Here is a 16,443-nt window from a genome sequence, read left to right as displayed (position 1 = left end):
TTAACGTCCAAAGGTTGAAGTGTCTCAGACCTTTTATTTATAGCTACATAGTGGTGGCTTGAGACAACGATGGAAGATTCCTGGTGGCTGAGAAAATAAGACTATATCAACATAGAGGTGAAGACGAGAAAATAAACGTACGAGTTAAAACATACCAACTGTGAAGAGTAAAACAAATGGCCACACATAATCACCGAAGTGAGTGCCCCAACCACAACAAGCTACATACCCGACTATCGCACAAGCAGAGTTAGGTAAATAAAAAGAAAAAATACACTCCGTGATGTTAATTACAACTTATTCCCGTAGAACTGGTCAAAATGTTGTGCTGTCATCATATTTCATAAACAATGACATGAAATTATTGGAAATCACTCTTCTGTATAGAGTTTTGTCCGTGTATTTAATCTGCATGATGTGTATTCGAGAAAATGAGTTGGTTTGTTAACATATGCATCAGAAGATTTCTTGTCATTTACACTGACCACAACAGCATGGCCCTTGAGCCTGTAAACGAGGCTACATAACAGTACAACCGAATGTAGGGAAAACCCATTGACCTAACATTGAGCCTTCCAGATAGCCATCAGAGACGAGATTGTTACGGAAACAGAAAATGCGATTTAATTTCTCTCTGAAGCCGTGTCGTAGCATTCAAAGTAATTATCTATGTGATTGAGGCCAGATTTCCTTGGCTTCGTGATTAGGGAGGCAATTTGGTTCGGATACCATAAAAAACCGAAATGCCCAGATTCAGTTGAGGGGAAGTATTTTAGGCGGAGGACCAGGTAGAAGTCTCGGGTATCAGCAAAATTAGGATTTGCGCTAGGATGCGACAGAGAGAATTCTACTGGGTTTAGATGGAAAATGAAAAATTCTAATTTGTTCGCTTGCTGCTCGACAGCCCAATCCAAAAACTAGTACACGATTTTGCGAAGGACACAATTAATCCCATGATTCATTTGGATTCTGTGTAGAAGTTCTTGCCATCAAAAAGTCTTAGAAGTCAATATGTGTTGAGCATAAAGTTTGACGAATTAACAAGCAAGGACATTATGCACATGATCCAATGCCCGTTATAGAAAGACCCCTTTTATGAGGTCTGTGCGGTTTTTAAATGTTAAAATTGTGAGTCACGCCGATGTTTGTTTTAATAAATATTGCAGATTGTGAGTTTAATAGTTGATTATGTCATAATATGATATTATGAGTGTTAACCCGATACTTTTAACACTACAGCGAAAACAAAACCAAATAACCTGGACTTCCATGACATCCCTGTTCAAAGATCTTCAACATTATCCCCCCCCCCCCCCCCCAAAAAAAAATAAGCGGTACTGTATCTTAATTGAGTTTGTCATTGACAGTCGAAGTAGAAATACCCGGGCCAATTGTGCGCAAAAATAGAAAGTAATTTGTTCGGCAGCGAACATAATTCTCAGCCAATAATGCTGGACAGGGAATTACATGTTTAGTGCAGAACCAATCAGGCGTTTAGCTGAAGAAAATTTGAAGAAAAAAGTAACGGACGCTTCTTTTGCATAGGTTTCGTGGAAAGGGGACGAATAGCGTGGAGAAAAATCGGTGTGATGTCGGAAGGCTGCTGTGCAAAGAAAAGAAAGCCCTTAGAGACAACGCGTCGCCTTTCGCAATTACGTTTGATCCTTGTGCGGATTCTTATTGAAATCCTCAATTTATACCTAACCATGCCCACAAAGTCTGTGCTGCTAATTATCTACTTATGACGTTTCTTAGGACCAAGACCACAGGTTGAGACAGTGAGGGGCACATGGGGCGCCGCTGCCATCTGCGGCTGTCGGAAAACGTCCATTAACAATTCAGGGCGCGTCAGATCACATCCTGCTCCTGTCTTACATTCCTCTGTGCTTTCGCCACTGCTGTAATAATTAAATGCCGCTCGCATTACAAGGAAATTACGTTTACAGGAACAAGAAACCATCGGAATAAAATAAACCTGCCAGGTTCTATAATGAATCTGGATTTTTGGGGGTCGCCAGAAAAGCTTGTCTATGTTTAGACATCATATTCTCTGTGAATTTACTCGCTGGCGCATTCTGCTTTTTTCTCATTAGGCCCAGATACAAATCTAGTTCTCATAGGTTTGGTTGGAGCTTAGTCAGAAACTGTCAACTAGTACCTTAGGAAAGGGGGTTGTCTATCACCGTGTCCTCCACCTATTAGACTGGCTGCCGTGGTAGAAGTGAAACTGTTATAGTATACGGCGGCGACCAACGAACGGAAAGGTAAATTAACTAGGGCCTTGTAGTACTGATGGACTAATGGACGGTTTCATTTCGTAGCTATAACACAATTTCTAGCTGGTACTTAACAGAGGGAAAACAACTTGATTATTTCACGAAGATTAGCGTACCAAACTATTGATGCATGGCATTGGACACAAGAACTTTAAAATACCACTTTTCACCAGAATTATTAGCCTGTAACCTTTATGACGAACCTATGTTTCGTCTTTAATATTGAGATTCGCAGTTCTGTCGCTTAATGTGTATTTTTTTCTTTCGGAGTTTGGCCTTGTGACATTTAACAATGCTAACATTAAACAAATCAATATTACAGCGGGAAAGTCCTTTTAGCTACGATAAACCATACACCTTGCCTAACATAGCGCTGCATGTATATGTGAAATATTTTGGGGTACAGCGTAAAACACCCATAAAATAAATGAAAAAATACCTTGTTTCTCAGAATATCATCATACCACGCAAAATGTCTATGTTACATAGGACATGTTACCAAACATTTTTACCAAACGACCGACGAGACACAGACGGTGGCCTTGAAGAGCTATTTTATTGCCACCGGTAATATAGGCAAATTATACTCTCTGTGTTACATGGGATTAAAGAGATTAAACCATCATCAAACAATTTCCATCGGAATTATGCGATGTGCAGGGAAGTTTGACAGAGTACCTATCTGACAGAACTTTCAAACCAGCATTTCTATAAAGCCAGGATGTCTATAATACGAACAGTATTATTGCTACGTCACATCTGTCGCTGGCCCGCACGGTAATTAACATTCACTCCTCACGCGCGCACTCGACAAGGCGCGGTCAACAAGTGAACAGATGGCGAGGAACAACAACATTCAACAACAACTGCCGTCTGATGGTTCAATACCTGGTAACCTAAACACACCGTCGAGTTCAGGTATATCGATCACATTTGGGTGGAGCACCACAGCAGACACGATGACTCGGACTACCGTACAGCCTGGTAATAATAACAATCCTTCATAGTCTGGTAAAAACAAAAATTCTTTTATTTCAGTCAAAAGTTCCTGTCAAGTTATTATACCACAGAAATTTGAAAAGTTTAGAATGATGACACCTGTGAAATATAGTACATTCTAAATTTTCTATTGCCTAAGTCATATTTCCCAAAACCTAGGCTAATAGTTAAAAGAAGAATAAACTCGACAAGTCCCCCTGTACAGATAGTTACTGACAGCAGTGACTTTTGTCAGCATTCTCAATTTCTCAATACATGTTAGTAGTTACTTAATCAGGCTATAACACGGTATTAGAGCTCACAGTACAAGTGACGTCACAGCCCCTGCAATAGAGCAGCCAGTAACATTTTACTGCGGGCAAAAACCGCGTACGGCAATCTTCAATATTTACCAATAATATATTGTAACTCCTTGTAGTTAGTCAAATGACAACATTGTCATTTGGTATATTTGGTGAGTCAAAGCCCCCAATGTCATTGTGAACACTGACATTCAGTACGGGCAAACCCCAACATTTTATGTACACTTCAACTTTGTTTGCTTATATACCCTTCCCGACTTTGTCCTTTAGTACGGTCAAAAATAAACGTTTTCATCTTAATAAAGTAAGTCAGATCTCACAGTGTGAGTATGGACATTGATGTTTAGTTAGCCACAGTCCACAATTATTTAAAAAAAATAACGCCCTTAGCCAATTTGATACCGGTATTCCAGAAAAATAGCACGGGTTGTATTTGTATCAGATCAAAGAAAATATCTTTTATGTTGGACCCAGGTAAATTCCTCTATAATAAGTTCGGTATTTCATGTATTGAGACAGGTAAATTGGTGTAATAAGATGGATCAGAACAGGTAAGTTGATGTAATAACGTTGAGTTGTGATGGATTGAGATAGGTATCTTAGTAAAATAATGTTGATTTATGAAGGATCACAACAGGTAACTTGGTATAATAACGTTGATTTATGATGGACCGGAACAGGTAACGGTATAATAAAGCTGATTTATGATGGATTGCGAAAGGTAACTTGATATCATAACATTGATTTCTGATGGATCGGAACAGGTAACTTGGTATAATAGCGTTGATTTATGATGGATCGGAACAATTAACTTGGCACAATAACGTTGATTTATGATGGATCGGAACACGTAACGGTATAATAAAGATGATTTATGATGGATCAGAACAGGTAACTTGGTGTAATAACGTTGATTTATGATGGATCGGGAAAGGTAACTTGGTGTAATAATGTTAATAGGAAATCCAGATCATAGAAGCGCAAACAAAACGTGTTTATGTCATCAGATGATTATATCGTCTTGAACATATAATTATACTTCCTTGTCATTATCTATATGAGGTCGCCATTAATGTCTTTGACGACTTCCTGCTGAACATGTCCGCCTCCTTCACGCGACGGGGACCTGTTAGAGAGCCGAGGGCGGAATTCGGTACTAAATCCATCATATCTGTAGACAGTCCATTTGACAAATGTACCGTGTAATAGCAGAGCAGGAGAGGGCCTGTTCCGAGTAAGCAGACATAGGAACAGACGTCCTCTCCCACAGAGCCATTCATCTTCACTAGTTAGTGCAAGACCCACAAATGATACGACATTAACATGCACGACTTGTCCGTCACGGCCACAATGGTTCCTGATTAGAGTTACCCGGAACAATAGGCGCCAAATAAAAGCGAGAAATCCGAGGTATCGCTTCCCATGGGGAAGTTTGGAGAATGTGAGAGTACTGAGAGAAATAAAAGTCTCATCACTATCATCGTAATTTCACAAGTTGATCTTATCGACCAGTTACGCGTTTGATTTGATTAATTTGTCGGTCGAATTACACAATAAATGAAATATTTCAATAAACGTTATTGAATTTGATTTTTGATTAACGCCATGCTCAACAACCTTGTATATTTTATTTTAAAAAATGACAATTGATTCTGTCAAAGAGCAAGTAAATCCTTCCTTTTAAAATCTATTGGGTGATTTTCTAGAAAATCGAATGTATTTGAAAACGCACACACTACCGTTAAATCTAGCCTCTTTACATGGCGGTACATCTATGAATCTTGATTAAGGAAGCGGATGTGGTTTCATTAATTCGTGGAACACTTCGCTTGTTATCATGAGGATTATGATAAATTTAGGAGATTGAAAGTTGTTGTTCACAGTGGGAGATTTGGTTCTCGGGTGTATGTCGGATGTAAGTTTTGCAGTAACTCATTATCAGTATCTTTTGGAATCCACTATGTGTCTTAACCCACAGGACATTTAAATGTTTACAGTGTTTGAAAATCAGAATACGAACTTGCATGCCAGATGTGCCAACATCCAATAAAATGGTTCAAATCCTCAAGACAAACTTGTGAAATTGCCACTGGGGAATTATGGAACCAGGGACTAATTTCACGACAAACCTACCAATACAACATTCCACTGTCATATCATTCTGGCCAAAATTAACAATATGTGTGTTATATCGCAAGGAATGAGCTATGCTATCTTCCTTTGTCTGGACTATACCTTAGAAGCGGCGAGTCTATGGCCCTGTTTAACCAAGACACAAGGAATAAGTAGTTTACAATACGCCTCGGTGCTTCTGAGTAGACCGGAATTGCTACTAATGCCAATGCCACGCTAGAATCTCTGGCGAAACCGAATCCCCGCTGGTGAATTCAGGGCCTATTCAGCAGCAGCCGTTCTGGCAAGGCTGGTGTCCTACTGGTGCCAGAACGCAGACGCGTTATGAATGTATTTTCATTATGACCAATTTACTAATGGTAGACCACCACGATTCGCTTGCCATACGCTTGATTAAATGATGTCCAACACTGGAGTTTCCGAACACCAGACATTGGCTAACTATTCTATTATAAAGACTCATGGCCCCTAGTAGGGAAAACCCACGTATACCTCAATCCGGTTTTCAAATCCAGCAAACAGCTAATTTGTCGATTTCAGTATCAATGCAACAGACACTCATGGTCAGCTGATGTCAAAGAACGGCGTATTCATCTAACATTTTCCTAGCATGCCTAACATTTGGAGTACAGCAAAAAAGCATTTTTAACTGGCCTTTGTTGAAATTAATGGTACAGAAATAAATATCCCCCAAAACTGAAAAGAACAGATATAGCTTATCCAATTCAGCCCCGGCATGTTGGCGGTGCGTGTATGCCTTCATTACTGGTTCGTTTTTTCTAGCACTTCCCTTTATCCCAACATACTCAACGTATCAAACATGTTTAGTACCGCCCGCAACGCTCCATTGCGTCTATCGACGTTTTTCACACTTAACTCACCGCTAAGAATTCGTTTACCCTTTCTGCGAAGAGCCGCAATGTCGCGGAAAAGACTGGATTTGGGTGTTTGTAATGAGACACGCCTAGACAACCTTTCCACCGCTGACAGATAAGGCCTTCAAGAAAGCTTTGAAAAGTCCTTTTTCGCCAGAAGATTCCTAAGGCGGGTTTGGGTTTTTATAGAAAAACATCTTGATGGCGCCAGTGCCCCCTGCGTGTTTTCTGGAGACGCGGAGAATACACTCGCTTTAGCCACGGATTTGTGAGCTCTTGAATTTTTTTGTTTGTGGTGAAAACATGTTTAAAAACTTGTCAGCTGCCTAGAACCCACAACCATGTCCTTCTGTCCTGCAGAGAAATAACGTTAGCTTGACGTAATGCGCTTCATCGTCAGATCTGATACTAATTACAGGTTCATCTGGCTAAAAAGCGTACGGCTTTCACATTGCCATTATATGCTGTGCTACTGATAATGTTTTTAGGGCATGGATGTATTGTACGCAAGCTTGTAACACATAAAGCTGCCCATAGTTAAGTTTTCTTACTTAGCGTTGATATAAAACTAACAGCTGAAATATACGCTATATATCAACACACTTCACAATGACAAATCGGATTTTTCCTAACCCAGTGGCACAATACAAGACGCGGGTGTGCTAGATATATAGATCATTCGTATCACGCATGGTAATATCAAGATTTTACAAATAATATATATTGAGAAATGAAATATAACAAAATCGGCACGTTGCCATAGCCACTAGGCGTTCACGTGTCATCCAACAGCTTGAAGTCCGACACCCGTAATCCACACGTAGACCATGGTAGGGCGTTCGAAATCAATAATGGCGAGATCCATTTGCAAAACAACCCAAACATCAATCACAAGAGGAGTATACAAGAAATAATATATTAAAAAACAGATTTTTAAAACTTCGAAAGGAAGAGTTCGATGGAATATCCTTGTAGAAAACGCTATATCCTAATTTACAGGTCAAGAATGGCACCGAGTCCACCGTCTGGGTTCGTGTCGTGTCATACCTATTACGGTCGTTTCCTCAGGAAAATTTAAAATCCCCTCCAGCGTGACTCGAGCATCCGGCGTCAACGTTTTCCCTTGGGACAAGAGCAGGTTATGTAAAAGATTCTAAATTACACTAAATGAATTTCGTGTACGTGTTTTTTTCCGTCCGCCTTACTCGGGTTGCCTGCAAGGGATATTGTCATCTTCTTGCGGGAATGAATCGGCATGCAACCTTACTGAATGGTGTCTATAGACTTACCCTGACTGGATCGTATTTGTCCGAAAAATCTTTCTTACTGGTGTCATGAAGAAAACTCCTCAACTCACTAAGTTTTTAGAACCTTGTCAACGGCACTAATAAGCCCGCTTACAGTCTACTGATCATATCCACTAATGTAACAAGTAACTTACCGTTTCTCATCTACGTCGCATGCATCTATGGGGTTTTGTTTCTCATCCATTGGTCTGAACAACGGATGACATGTTGGTTGTTTCAAAGAGGTGTGTTGAAGGCATATATCGGATACAAAATGGGAATGATTTGCAATTGATCTTGCGAGTTTTAACTCGGAACGTCCATTTTGCTTCACGGCTGGACTACGCATAGATTGGAATGTCATGATCTGTCATTTCTACAAAGGCTGTGGGGGGTTACACAGTGTAAACAGTCTTAATTAAGCCGTATAACACCAGCGAAATGACAAAATTTATTTATTTATTTATTTTATTGATGTTTTAAGCGTGTTTTAGCACATGTCAATTATGCGACGGCGGACAGCACTATCCTGTGAAGCCCTCAAATATCTGCAGGTTGCTGACAGACCTTACCACGTATCAAGTAAAATCATGGGGTTACAATGAGTCTGCTGTCAACAAAATCTTGGTCGGGAAAGATGTGGGCAGAATTTACAGCGCAGAATTACAGCGCATCTGTCGTCATGTGCTTCGCATAAGGGGACATTATCTGTAATGGGCTATGTCGTCCTATACATAAATGTGATACACTGCGAAATTGAATGCAGACACTTAATGACATTGGGACAGTAGAAAAATGTGGAGACTGTAAATAATGTAGTTATCATTTCTTTCTTCGTTATTAACAATGCAAATCCCAGTTAATTAGGTCGTGCAGTATTGTTTAGTTTCCTAGCGTTTTTGCAAGATATGGCTACTATTTGAAGACCAGGGATTCGCTGTTGATGAATTATACAGATTTCTCGCTACCTAAGTACATAGTCTCTCATAGGCTGGGGGTGAAAAGGTGAACTTGCGTAGGTCATTTATTTGTGATATTTGATTATCATTCATAACGCACAGTACATTTATATGCACAGTGCTATAACAAAACTATGCCATATGTGTCATTACTATAATAATGTTAAACTACATTGGCGCTCCAGGAACGTGCAACAACCTTAGATAATTGCAAAACATCTCATAACAAAAAAAAAACAAAAAACAACGGATTACTACTTGCGCATGTCAAAGTCTGAAAAAAGGTAGATCCTATTTGCAATTATTACCTCGTCTGCATAATGGAAGTAAGACGATTTTGTGCAATGAGCACAAAGTTGTCTCTGAAAACGTATATGAGATATTCTTACAAAATACTATAACAAATAATGCAGGTTTTGTTGCTGAGCAAGCCATGCGAAATAATTCAACAAAATAAAACAAATATAAAACAACAATAAGGACAAAAATAAACCAGCCTTAAACACACCTAAAAACAAACGAATTCTTTCTTTTGATTCTTATCGATATCGATTCCATTCTCTCACTTGACATGCCATAACTACAAATTCCTAGATCCTTAATGCTTTTTGCGTTCTGATGTTTGCTTTTCGGAGATTTCTGTATTCATGTCGTTTCTTCTACCGATGTCCTGATCCCCATGAGACATTAGAGAAATTAGCCAGAGGTTTGCTGTGCGGGTTAATCAAATCTGGCATACGATAGCTCATCTCGACAGGGTGTTATTGCAATGGAACAAAACAACGTTGGAATAAACATAATCTGGAAGAGGACAAAAAGCCGATATATGCGAACGAAAAGTCGAAGGCATGGACAAGCGAACACTAAATTGGACGTGACCTCGTGCAAAGAAATTAAATAAACCATGAAGCAAAGAGACCCGTGTCAAGCATACAGGTTAACCAGTGGCAAGAAATAAATGAAGGCAATACAGACGGAACAATGGGAGACACCATGGAGGCAAACCGACATTTGCCAACAGAAGGATTTACAGAGGAGAGACAGTGAATAAATGGTTAAGTGGATCACTGAACGAATGTATAGAAATAGGACGAAAAGAAGAAAGAACGAGAGTTGCATTTCTTGCAACTCCAGTGAAATAAATAAATAAGTAAATAAAAAAATGTCAAAAATTGGAAGAAAGTTTTTCAAGATCTACCGTCTCTTCCCGGCAGATTTCAGGAGAGCTTCTGATGAGGAAGCGCTCAGGTCGAGTAGACAGAATATATTTTCTAGAAGATGAGGCCAAATGAAAACAGCTTTAGGGCATAGGGTCGAGGATGCTTAGGAAAGGTTATCACCAGCAACTAGTCTCACGTTATAAAGGCTTTTATTGCAGTTTTGGATCGTCAGATTCATAACAAATTTGTTATAATTTGATTCTGAAATAGCTGTATCAGTTTTCGACGATACTGTATTATAATGCGGGATGAGTGTCAGTCTGTGGGCAATGTCATCCTGAAATGGTTGTTATTGTTGTTACGTCATTGTGTGCGCATTGCGTTCCATCAACGTTAGGCAAATTAAACGGCTGTAAATGAACTGAAGAACCTGCCAAATCCTGAACTTCGACAATGAATTGGAAATTGTTGATTTATCTGTGAAACTATGCAATAATATGTTAAAGTCCACAAATAATAATATTTTCATGTGTGACTTACCTTTCCATAGGCCCATTCTACTGTGACGGTACTTCCTGTTAAAGAATCGTCCCATACTAAGCTCCTTTCTGGCACAGAACAGTTTGGCCACGGATTCTGACCGAAAGTTAGCGCGAAACACCCCAACAAATATCCACACAGCGTAAACATCCGTCGTCCGTTATATTTCTGCATTCTTTAATCCTTGAATTAGGTGAAGATTTTAGTAACTTCCTCAGGGCACCTGTTGAACACTGATGAGAACCAGAAATTGCGTTAAAAGCCTGTAAACTTCCGCCTCCAAAAACTCAATGCGCGTATTGATACTAGCAGTGAAACCGACGTCGTTTCACCTGAGCGACTCACCACAGTAAATAAAATATGGATCTAACGAGGGACAATTTCAGACGTATTCAAAAAGCCTGCCGCCAATTTCGATCACCTCTGTCGACACTACTGATTGAGACTGAATGGGTGGGTGCTATACGCTCAGGTCTGGCCCGTCGTAACCAACTGCGAAGCGAGCGAGCTGAACGGCCTAACTCAGACCATCTGACTACACAGCTATTCTTCTCGGCCTACACCAATCAATACCGCGTATTTGTAGTCTGTCCATACGGTCCGCACAAAGCACGCCTAGTACAATCCGCGTCGTGTATCACCCGGTACACATACGGCTCCAGATCGAAAGACATTTTAAATTAAGTCGTTAGATATCCTGGCACAACGATTTAATACTCATTCACCGATGTCCGGCCACGGGCCCTGGAGTAGACATGTCCAACACTAGAATGGTCATTTCTCGATGACCAAGATAAAGACAGCCCCATAAAAGATTTGATTCGTCATTAGACCGAGAGGGGTGGTAATTATGGTAGCCCAGACGTGCTAAAATGGAGCCACATAAGTATTCTCTAACACACATGCTCTAACTTAGCGATATGGTAATTCCTCGTGATTCTGTGATGCTCTATTGCACGCACTAACTGCCATATGCAAATGCAGACCACTGATTTACGTACACATGCATAGTCATGAGGGATAATACTCCTAAGCCGGAGATACGACAGAGAGTTTATCTTGGTAGGTAGAGGCGAAGAGTAATTTCGCTTTTATACCCAGTGAATACTGGTAGATGAATATACGTCCACTGCAGACAGCGAAAACTAATCTCCTTGGTTTACCGAGTGGGTGCCATTACTGACGTTGCATGCAACTATGGGATTTGTAAAATTAATCCAAACTTGTGGTTGTCTGTTTCTTTAACTTCACTATTAGTATAATTTTACTCATCTAACGACAGAGTTTGATTGCAGTCTGAAAATCTTTGCATTCATTAACCTAATTCTACTGTTTAAGCAGCTGTGATAGGCATAGTTTACCTTGTTTCTGTTTAGGCATTTACACGAACAGTTAAATTGTTTGTTTGTAGGTTTACGTCGCTTTCAACAATATTTCGGTCATATTACGACGGCGTCGCCTTGTAGCAGTACGGACCCAGTGCAGACACACCGTAATTATGGCACTGCCTCACTGGAACGCCATGCTAACGACACACACGACGCAACACCGAGTCACATTATACGAACATCTGGCCGACCAGTAGGTTATGACGTGCGTCAAGCGAGATAGTGCTAAAATTACCATTGTGGCCAAATGGTATTACTCGATTCGAGATGAACATTCGTAAATAGAATCAAAATAATAACTGCATAAACAAAATACGCCGGATTTTACAGGTTATGTATGGCCACGTGCCAATTATCAGACTGTCGTTGCTGCATTGGTTTTACTCTTAAATAGCCATAAGCTAACAATAGCAATAGTAAGCTGAGGTTTTTCCTATTACTGTCGATATGTCCGGTAAGTATACGGTACTGTACCTCTACACATTACCCTATGGCTTATGACGGAACAGTACTAAGCGTCAGCCAATGGCTATACTGTACTGTTTTCACACAGAACCATACAGCTCCTGTGCTGCACCGTAAAGTGCCGTACTGCAAAGCAGCTAACGACAGGCTTGAAACTTCAGTATAACGGAGTACAGTACAGAGAGTAAAATCTTACCACAGTTGACTAGTAAAATACGGCCTCTTGTCATCTTACCTCACATAGAAAACACAAACACATTAAAACAATACCAACTATTTAGGGACCGCTATACGATGTGTGGGTATAATCTGTTATACGATGTGTGGGTATAATCTGTTATACGATGTGTAGGTATAATTTGCTATACGATATGTGGGTATAATCTGCTATACGATGTGTGGGTATAATCTGCTATACGATGGGTAGATAAAATATGCTATACGATGTGTAGGTATAATCAGCTATACGATGTGTGGGTATAATCTGCTATACAATGTGTGGGTATAATCTGCTATACCATGTGTGGGTATAATCTGCTATACGATGTGTAGGTATAATCTGCTATACGATGTGTGGGTATAGTCTGCTATACGATATGTCGGTATAATATGCTATACGATGTGTAGGTATAATCTGCTATACGATGTGTGGGTATAATACGCTATACGATGTGTAGGTATAATCTGCTATACGATGTGTAGGTATAATCTGCTATACGATGTGTGGGTATAATCTGCTATACGATGTGTGGGTATAATCTGCTATACGATGTGTAGGTATAATCTGCTATACGATGTGTGGGTATATTCTGCTATACGATGTGTGGGTATAATCTGCTATACGATGTGTGGGTATAATCTGCTATAAAATGTGTAGGTATAATCTGTTATACGATTTGTAGGTATAATCTGCTATACGATGTGTGGGTATAATCTGCTATACGATGTGTGGGTATAATCTGCTATACGATGTGTAGGTATAATCTGCTATACGATGTGTAGGTATAATCTGCTATACGATGTGTGGGTATAATCTGCTATACGATGTGTGGGTATAATCTGCTATACGATGTGTAGTTATAATCTGCTGTACGATGTGTGGGTATAATCTGCTATACGATGTGTGGGTATAATCTGCTGTACGATGTGTAGGTTAAATCTGCTGTACGATGTGTAGGTATAATCTGCTGTACGATGTGTGGGTATAATCTGCTATACGATGTGTAGGTATAATCTGCTATAAGATGTGTAGTTATAATCTGCTATACGATGTGTAGGTATAATCTGCTATACGATGTGTAGGTACAATCTGCTATACGATGTGTACGTATAATCTGCTGTACGATGTGTGGGTATAATCTGCTATAAAATGTGTAGGTATAATCTGCTATACGATGTGTAGGTATAATCTGCTATACGATGTGTAGGTATAATCTGCTATACGATGTGTGGGTATAATCTGCTATGCGATGTGTAGGTATAATCTGCTATACGATAAGTAGGTATAATCTGCTGTACGATGTGTGGGTATAATCTGCTATACGATGTGTGGGTATAATCTGCTATACGATGTGTGGGTATAATCTGCTATACGATGTGTAGGCATAATCTGCTATACGATGTGTAGGTATAATCTGCTGTACGATGTGTGGGTATAATCTGCTATACGATGTGTGGGTATCATCTGTTAACGATGTGTAGGTATAATCTGCTATACGATGTGTAGGTATAATCTGCTATACGATGTGTGGGTATAATTTGCTATACGATGTGTAGTTATAATCTGCTATGCGATGTGTAGGTATAATCTGCTATACGATGTGTAGTTATAATCTGCTATGCGATGTGTAGGTATAATCTGCTATACGATGTGTAGGTATAATCTGCTATACAATGTGTAGATATAATCTACTATACGATGTGTAGGTATAATCTGCTATACGATGTGTGGGTATAATCTGCTATACGATGTGTGGGTATAATCTGTTATACGATGTGTGGGTATAATCTACTATACGATGTGTACGTATAATCTGCTGTACGATGTGTAGGTATAATCTGCTATACGATGTGTGGGTATAATCTGCTATACGATGTGTGGGTATAATCTGCTGTACGATGTGTGGGTATAATCTGCTATACGATGTGTGGGTATAATCTGCTGTACGATGTGTAGGTTAAATCTGCTGTACGATGTGTAGGTATAATCTGCTATACGATGTGTGGGTATAATCTGCTATAAAATGTGTAGGTATAATCTGTTATACGATGTGTAGGTATAATCTGCTATACGATGTGTGGGTATAATCTGCTATAAAATCTGTAGGTATAATCTGTTATACGATGTGTAGGTATAATCTGCTATACCATGTGTGGGTATAATCTGCTATACGATGTGTGGGTATAATCTGCTGTACGATGTGTGGGTATAATCTGCTATACGATGTGTAGTTATAATCTGCTGTACGATGTGTGGGTATAATCTGCTATACGATGTGTGGGTATAATCTGCTGTACGATGTGTAGGTTAAATCTGCTGTACGATGTGTAGGTATAATCTGCTGTACGATGTGTGGGTATAATCTGCTATACGATGTGTAGGTATAATCTGCTATAAGTTGTGTACTTATAATCTGCTATACGATGTGTAGGTATAATCTGCTATACAATGTGTAGGTATAATCTGCTATACGATGTGTGGGTATAATCTGCTATACGATGTGTAGGTATAATCTGCTATACGATGTGTAGGTATAATCTGCTATACGATGAGTAGGTATAATCTGCTATACGATGTGTGGGTATAATCTGCTATACGATGTGTAGGTATAATCTGCTATACGATGTGTAGGTATAATCTGCTATACGATGTGTGGGTATAATCTGTTATACGATGTGTAGTTATAATCTGCTATACGATGTGTAGGTATAATCTGCTATACGATGTGTGGGTATAATCTGCTATACGATGTGTAGGTATAATCTGCTATAGGATGTGTGGGTATAATCTGCTATACGATGTGTAGGTATCATCTGCTATACGATGTGTAGGTATAATCTGCTATACGATGTGTAGGTATAATCTTCTATACGATGTGTGGGTATAATCTGTTATACGATGTGTAGGTATAATCTGCTATACGATGTGTGGGTATAATCTGCTATACGATGTGTAGGTATAATCTGCTATACGATGTGTAGGTATAATCTGCTATACGATGTGTGGGTATAATCTGTTATACGATGTGTAGTTATAATCTGCTATACGATGTGTAGGTATAATCTGCTATACGATGTGTGGGTATAATCTGCTATACGATGTGTAGGTATAATCTGCTATAGGATGTGTGGGTATAATCTGCTATACGATGTGTTCGTATCATCTGCTATACGATGTGTAGGTATAATCTGCTATACGATGTGTAGGTATAATCTTCTATACGATGTGTGGGTATAATCTGTTATACGATGTGTAGGTATAATCTGCTATACGATGTGTTGTTATAATCTGCTATAAAATGTGTAGGTATAATCTGCTATACGATGTGTGGGTATAATCTGCTATACGATGTGTAGGTATAATCTGTTAACCATGTGTAGGTATAATCTGCTATACGATGTGTAGATATAATCTGCTATACGATGTGTACGTATAATCTGCTGTACGATATGTAGATATAATCTGCTATAAAATGTGTAGGTATAATCTGTTATACAATGTGTAGGTATAATCTGCTATACGATGTGTGGGTATAATCTGCTATACGATGTGTAGGTATAATCTGCTATACGATGTGTGGGTATGATCTGCTATACGATGTGTAGGTATAATCTGCTATACGATGTGTGGGTATAATCTGCTATACGATGTGTGGGTATAATCTGTTATACGATGTGTGGGTATAATCTGCTATAAAATGTGTAGGTATAATCTGTTATACGATGTGTGGGTATAATCTGCTATACGATGTGTAGGTATAATCTGCTATACGATGTGTGGGTATAATCTGCTATACAATGTGTGGGTATAATCTGCTATACGATGTGTGGGTATAATCTG

General features: G+C 39.3%; 1 protein-coding gene across 1 annotated transcript in view; it reads right to left on the bottom strand.

Annotated features, from left to right (window-relative positions):
- LOC135479267 (fibropellin-1-like) overlaps positions 1-10,940 on the bottom strand; it is a 39,523-nt gene extending 28,583 nt beyond the window's left edge. The window contains exon 1 of the mRNA XM_064759084.1: positions 10,531-10,940. Within this exon, the coding sequence (XP_064615154.1) occupies positions 10,531-10,704 (174 nt within the window). The 5' untranslated portion in view covers positions 10,705-10,940. The remainder of the gene's footprint in view (positions 1-10,530) is intronic.
- Positions 10,941-16,443: the final 5,503 nt, after the last annotated feature.

The sequence above is a fragment of the Liolophura sinensis genome, chromosome 12 (genome assembly GCF_032854445.1).
Source record: "Liolophura sinensis isolate JHLJ2023 chromosome 12, CUHK_Ljap_v2, whole genome shotgun sequence".
In the NCBI taxonomy this organism is placed as follows: Eukaryota; Metazoa; Mollusca; class Polyplacophora; order Chitonida; family Chitonidae; genus Liolophura; species Liolophura sinensis.
The sequence above is the reverse complement of the archived record's forward strand: the minus strand, read 5'-3'. Positions and strand labels throughout refer to the sequence as shown.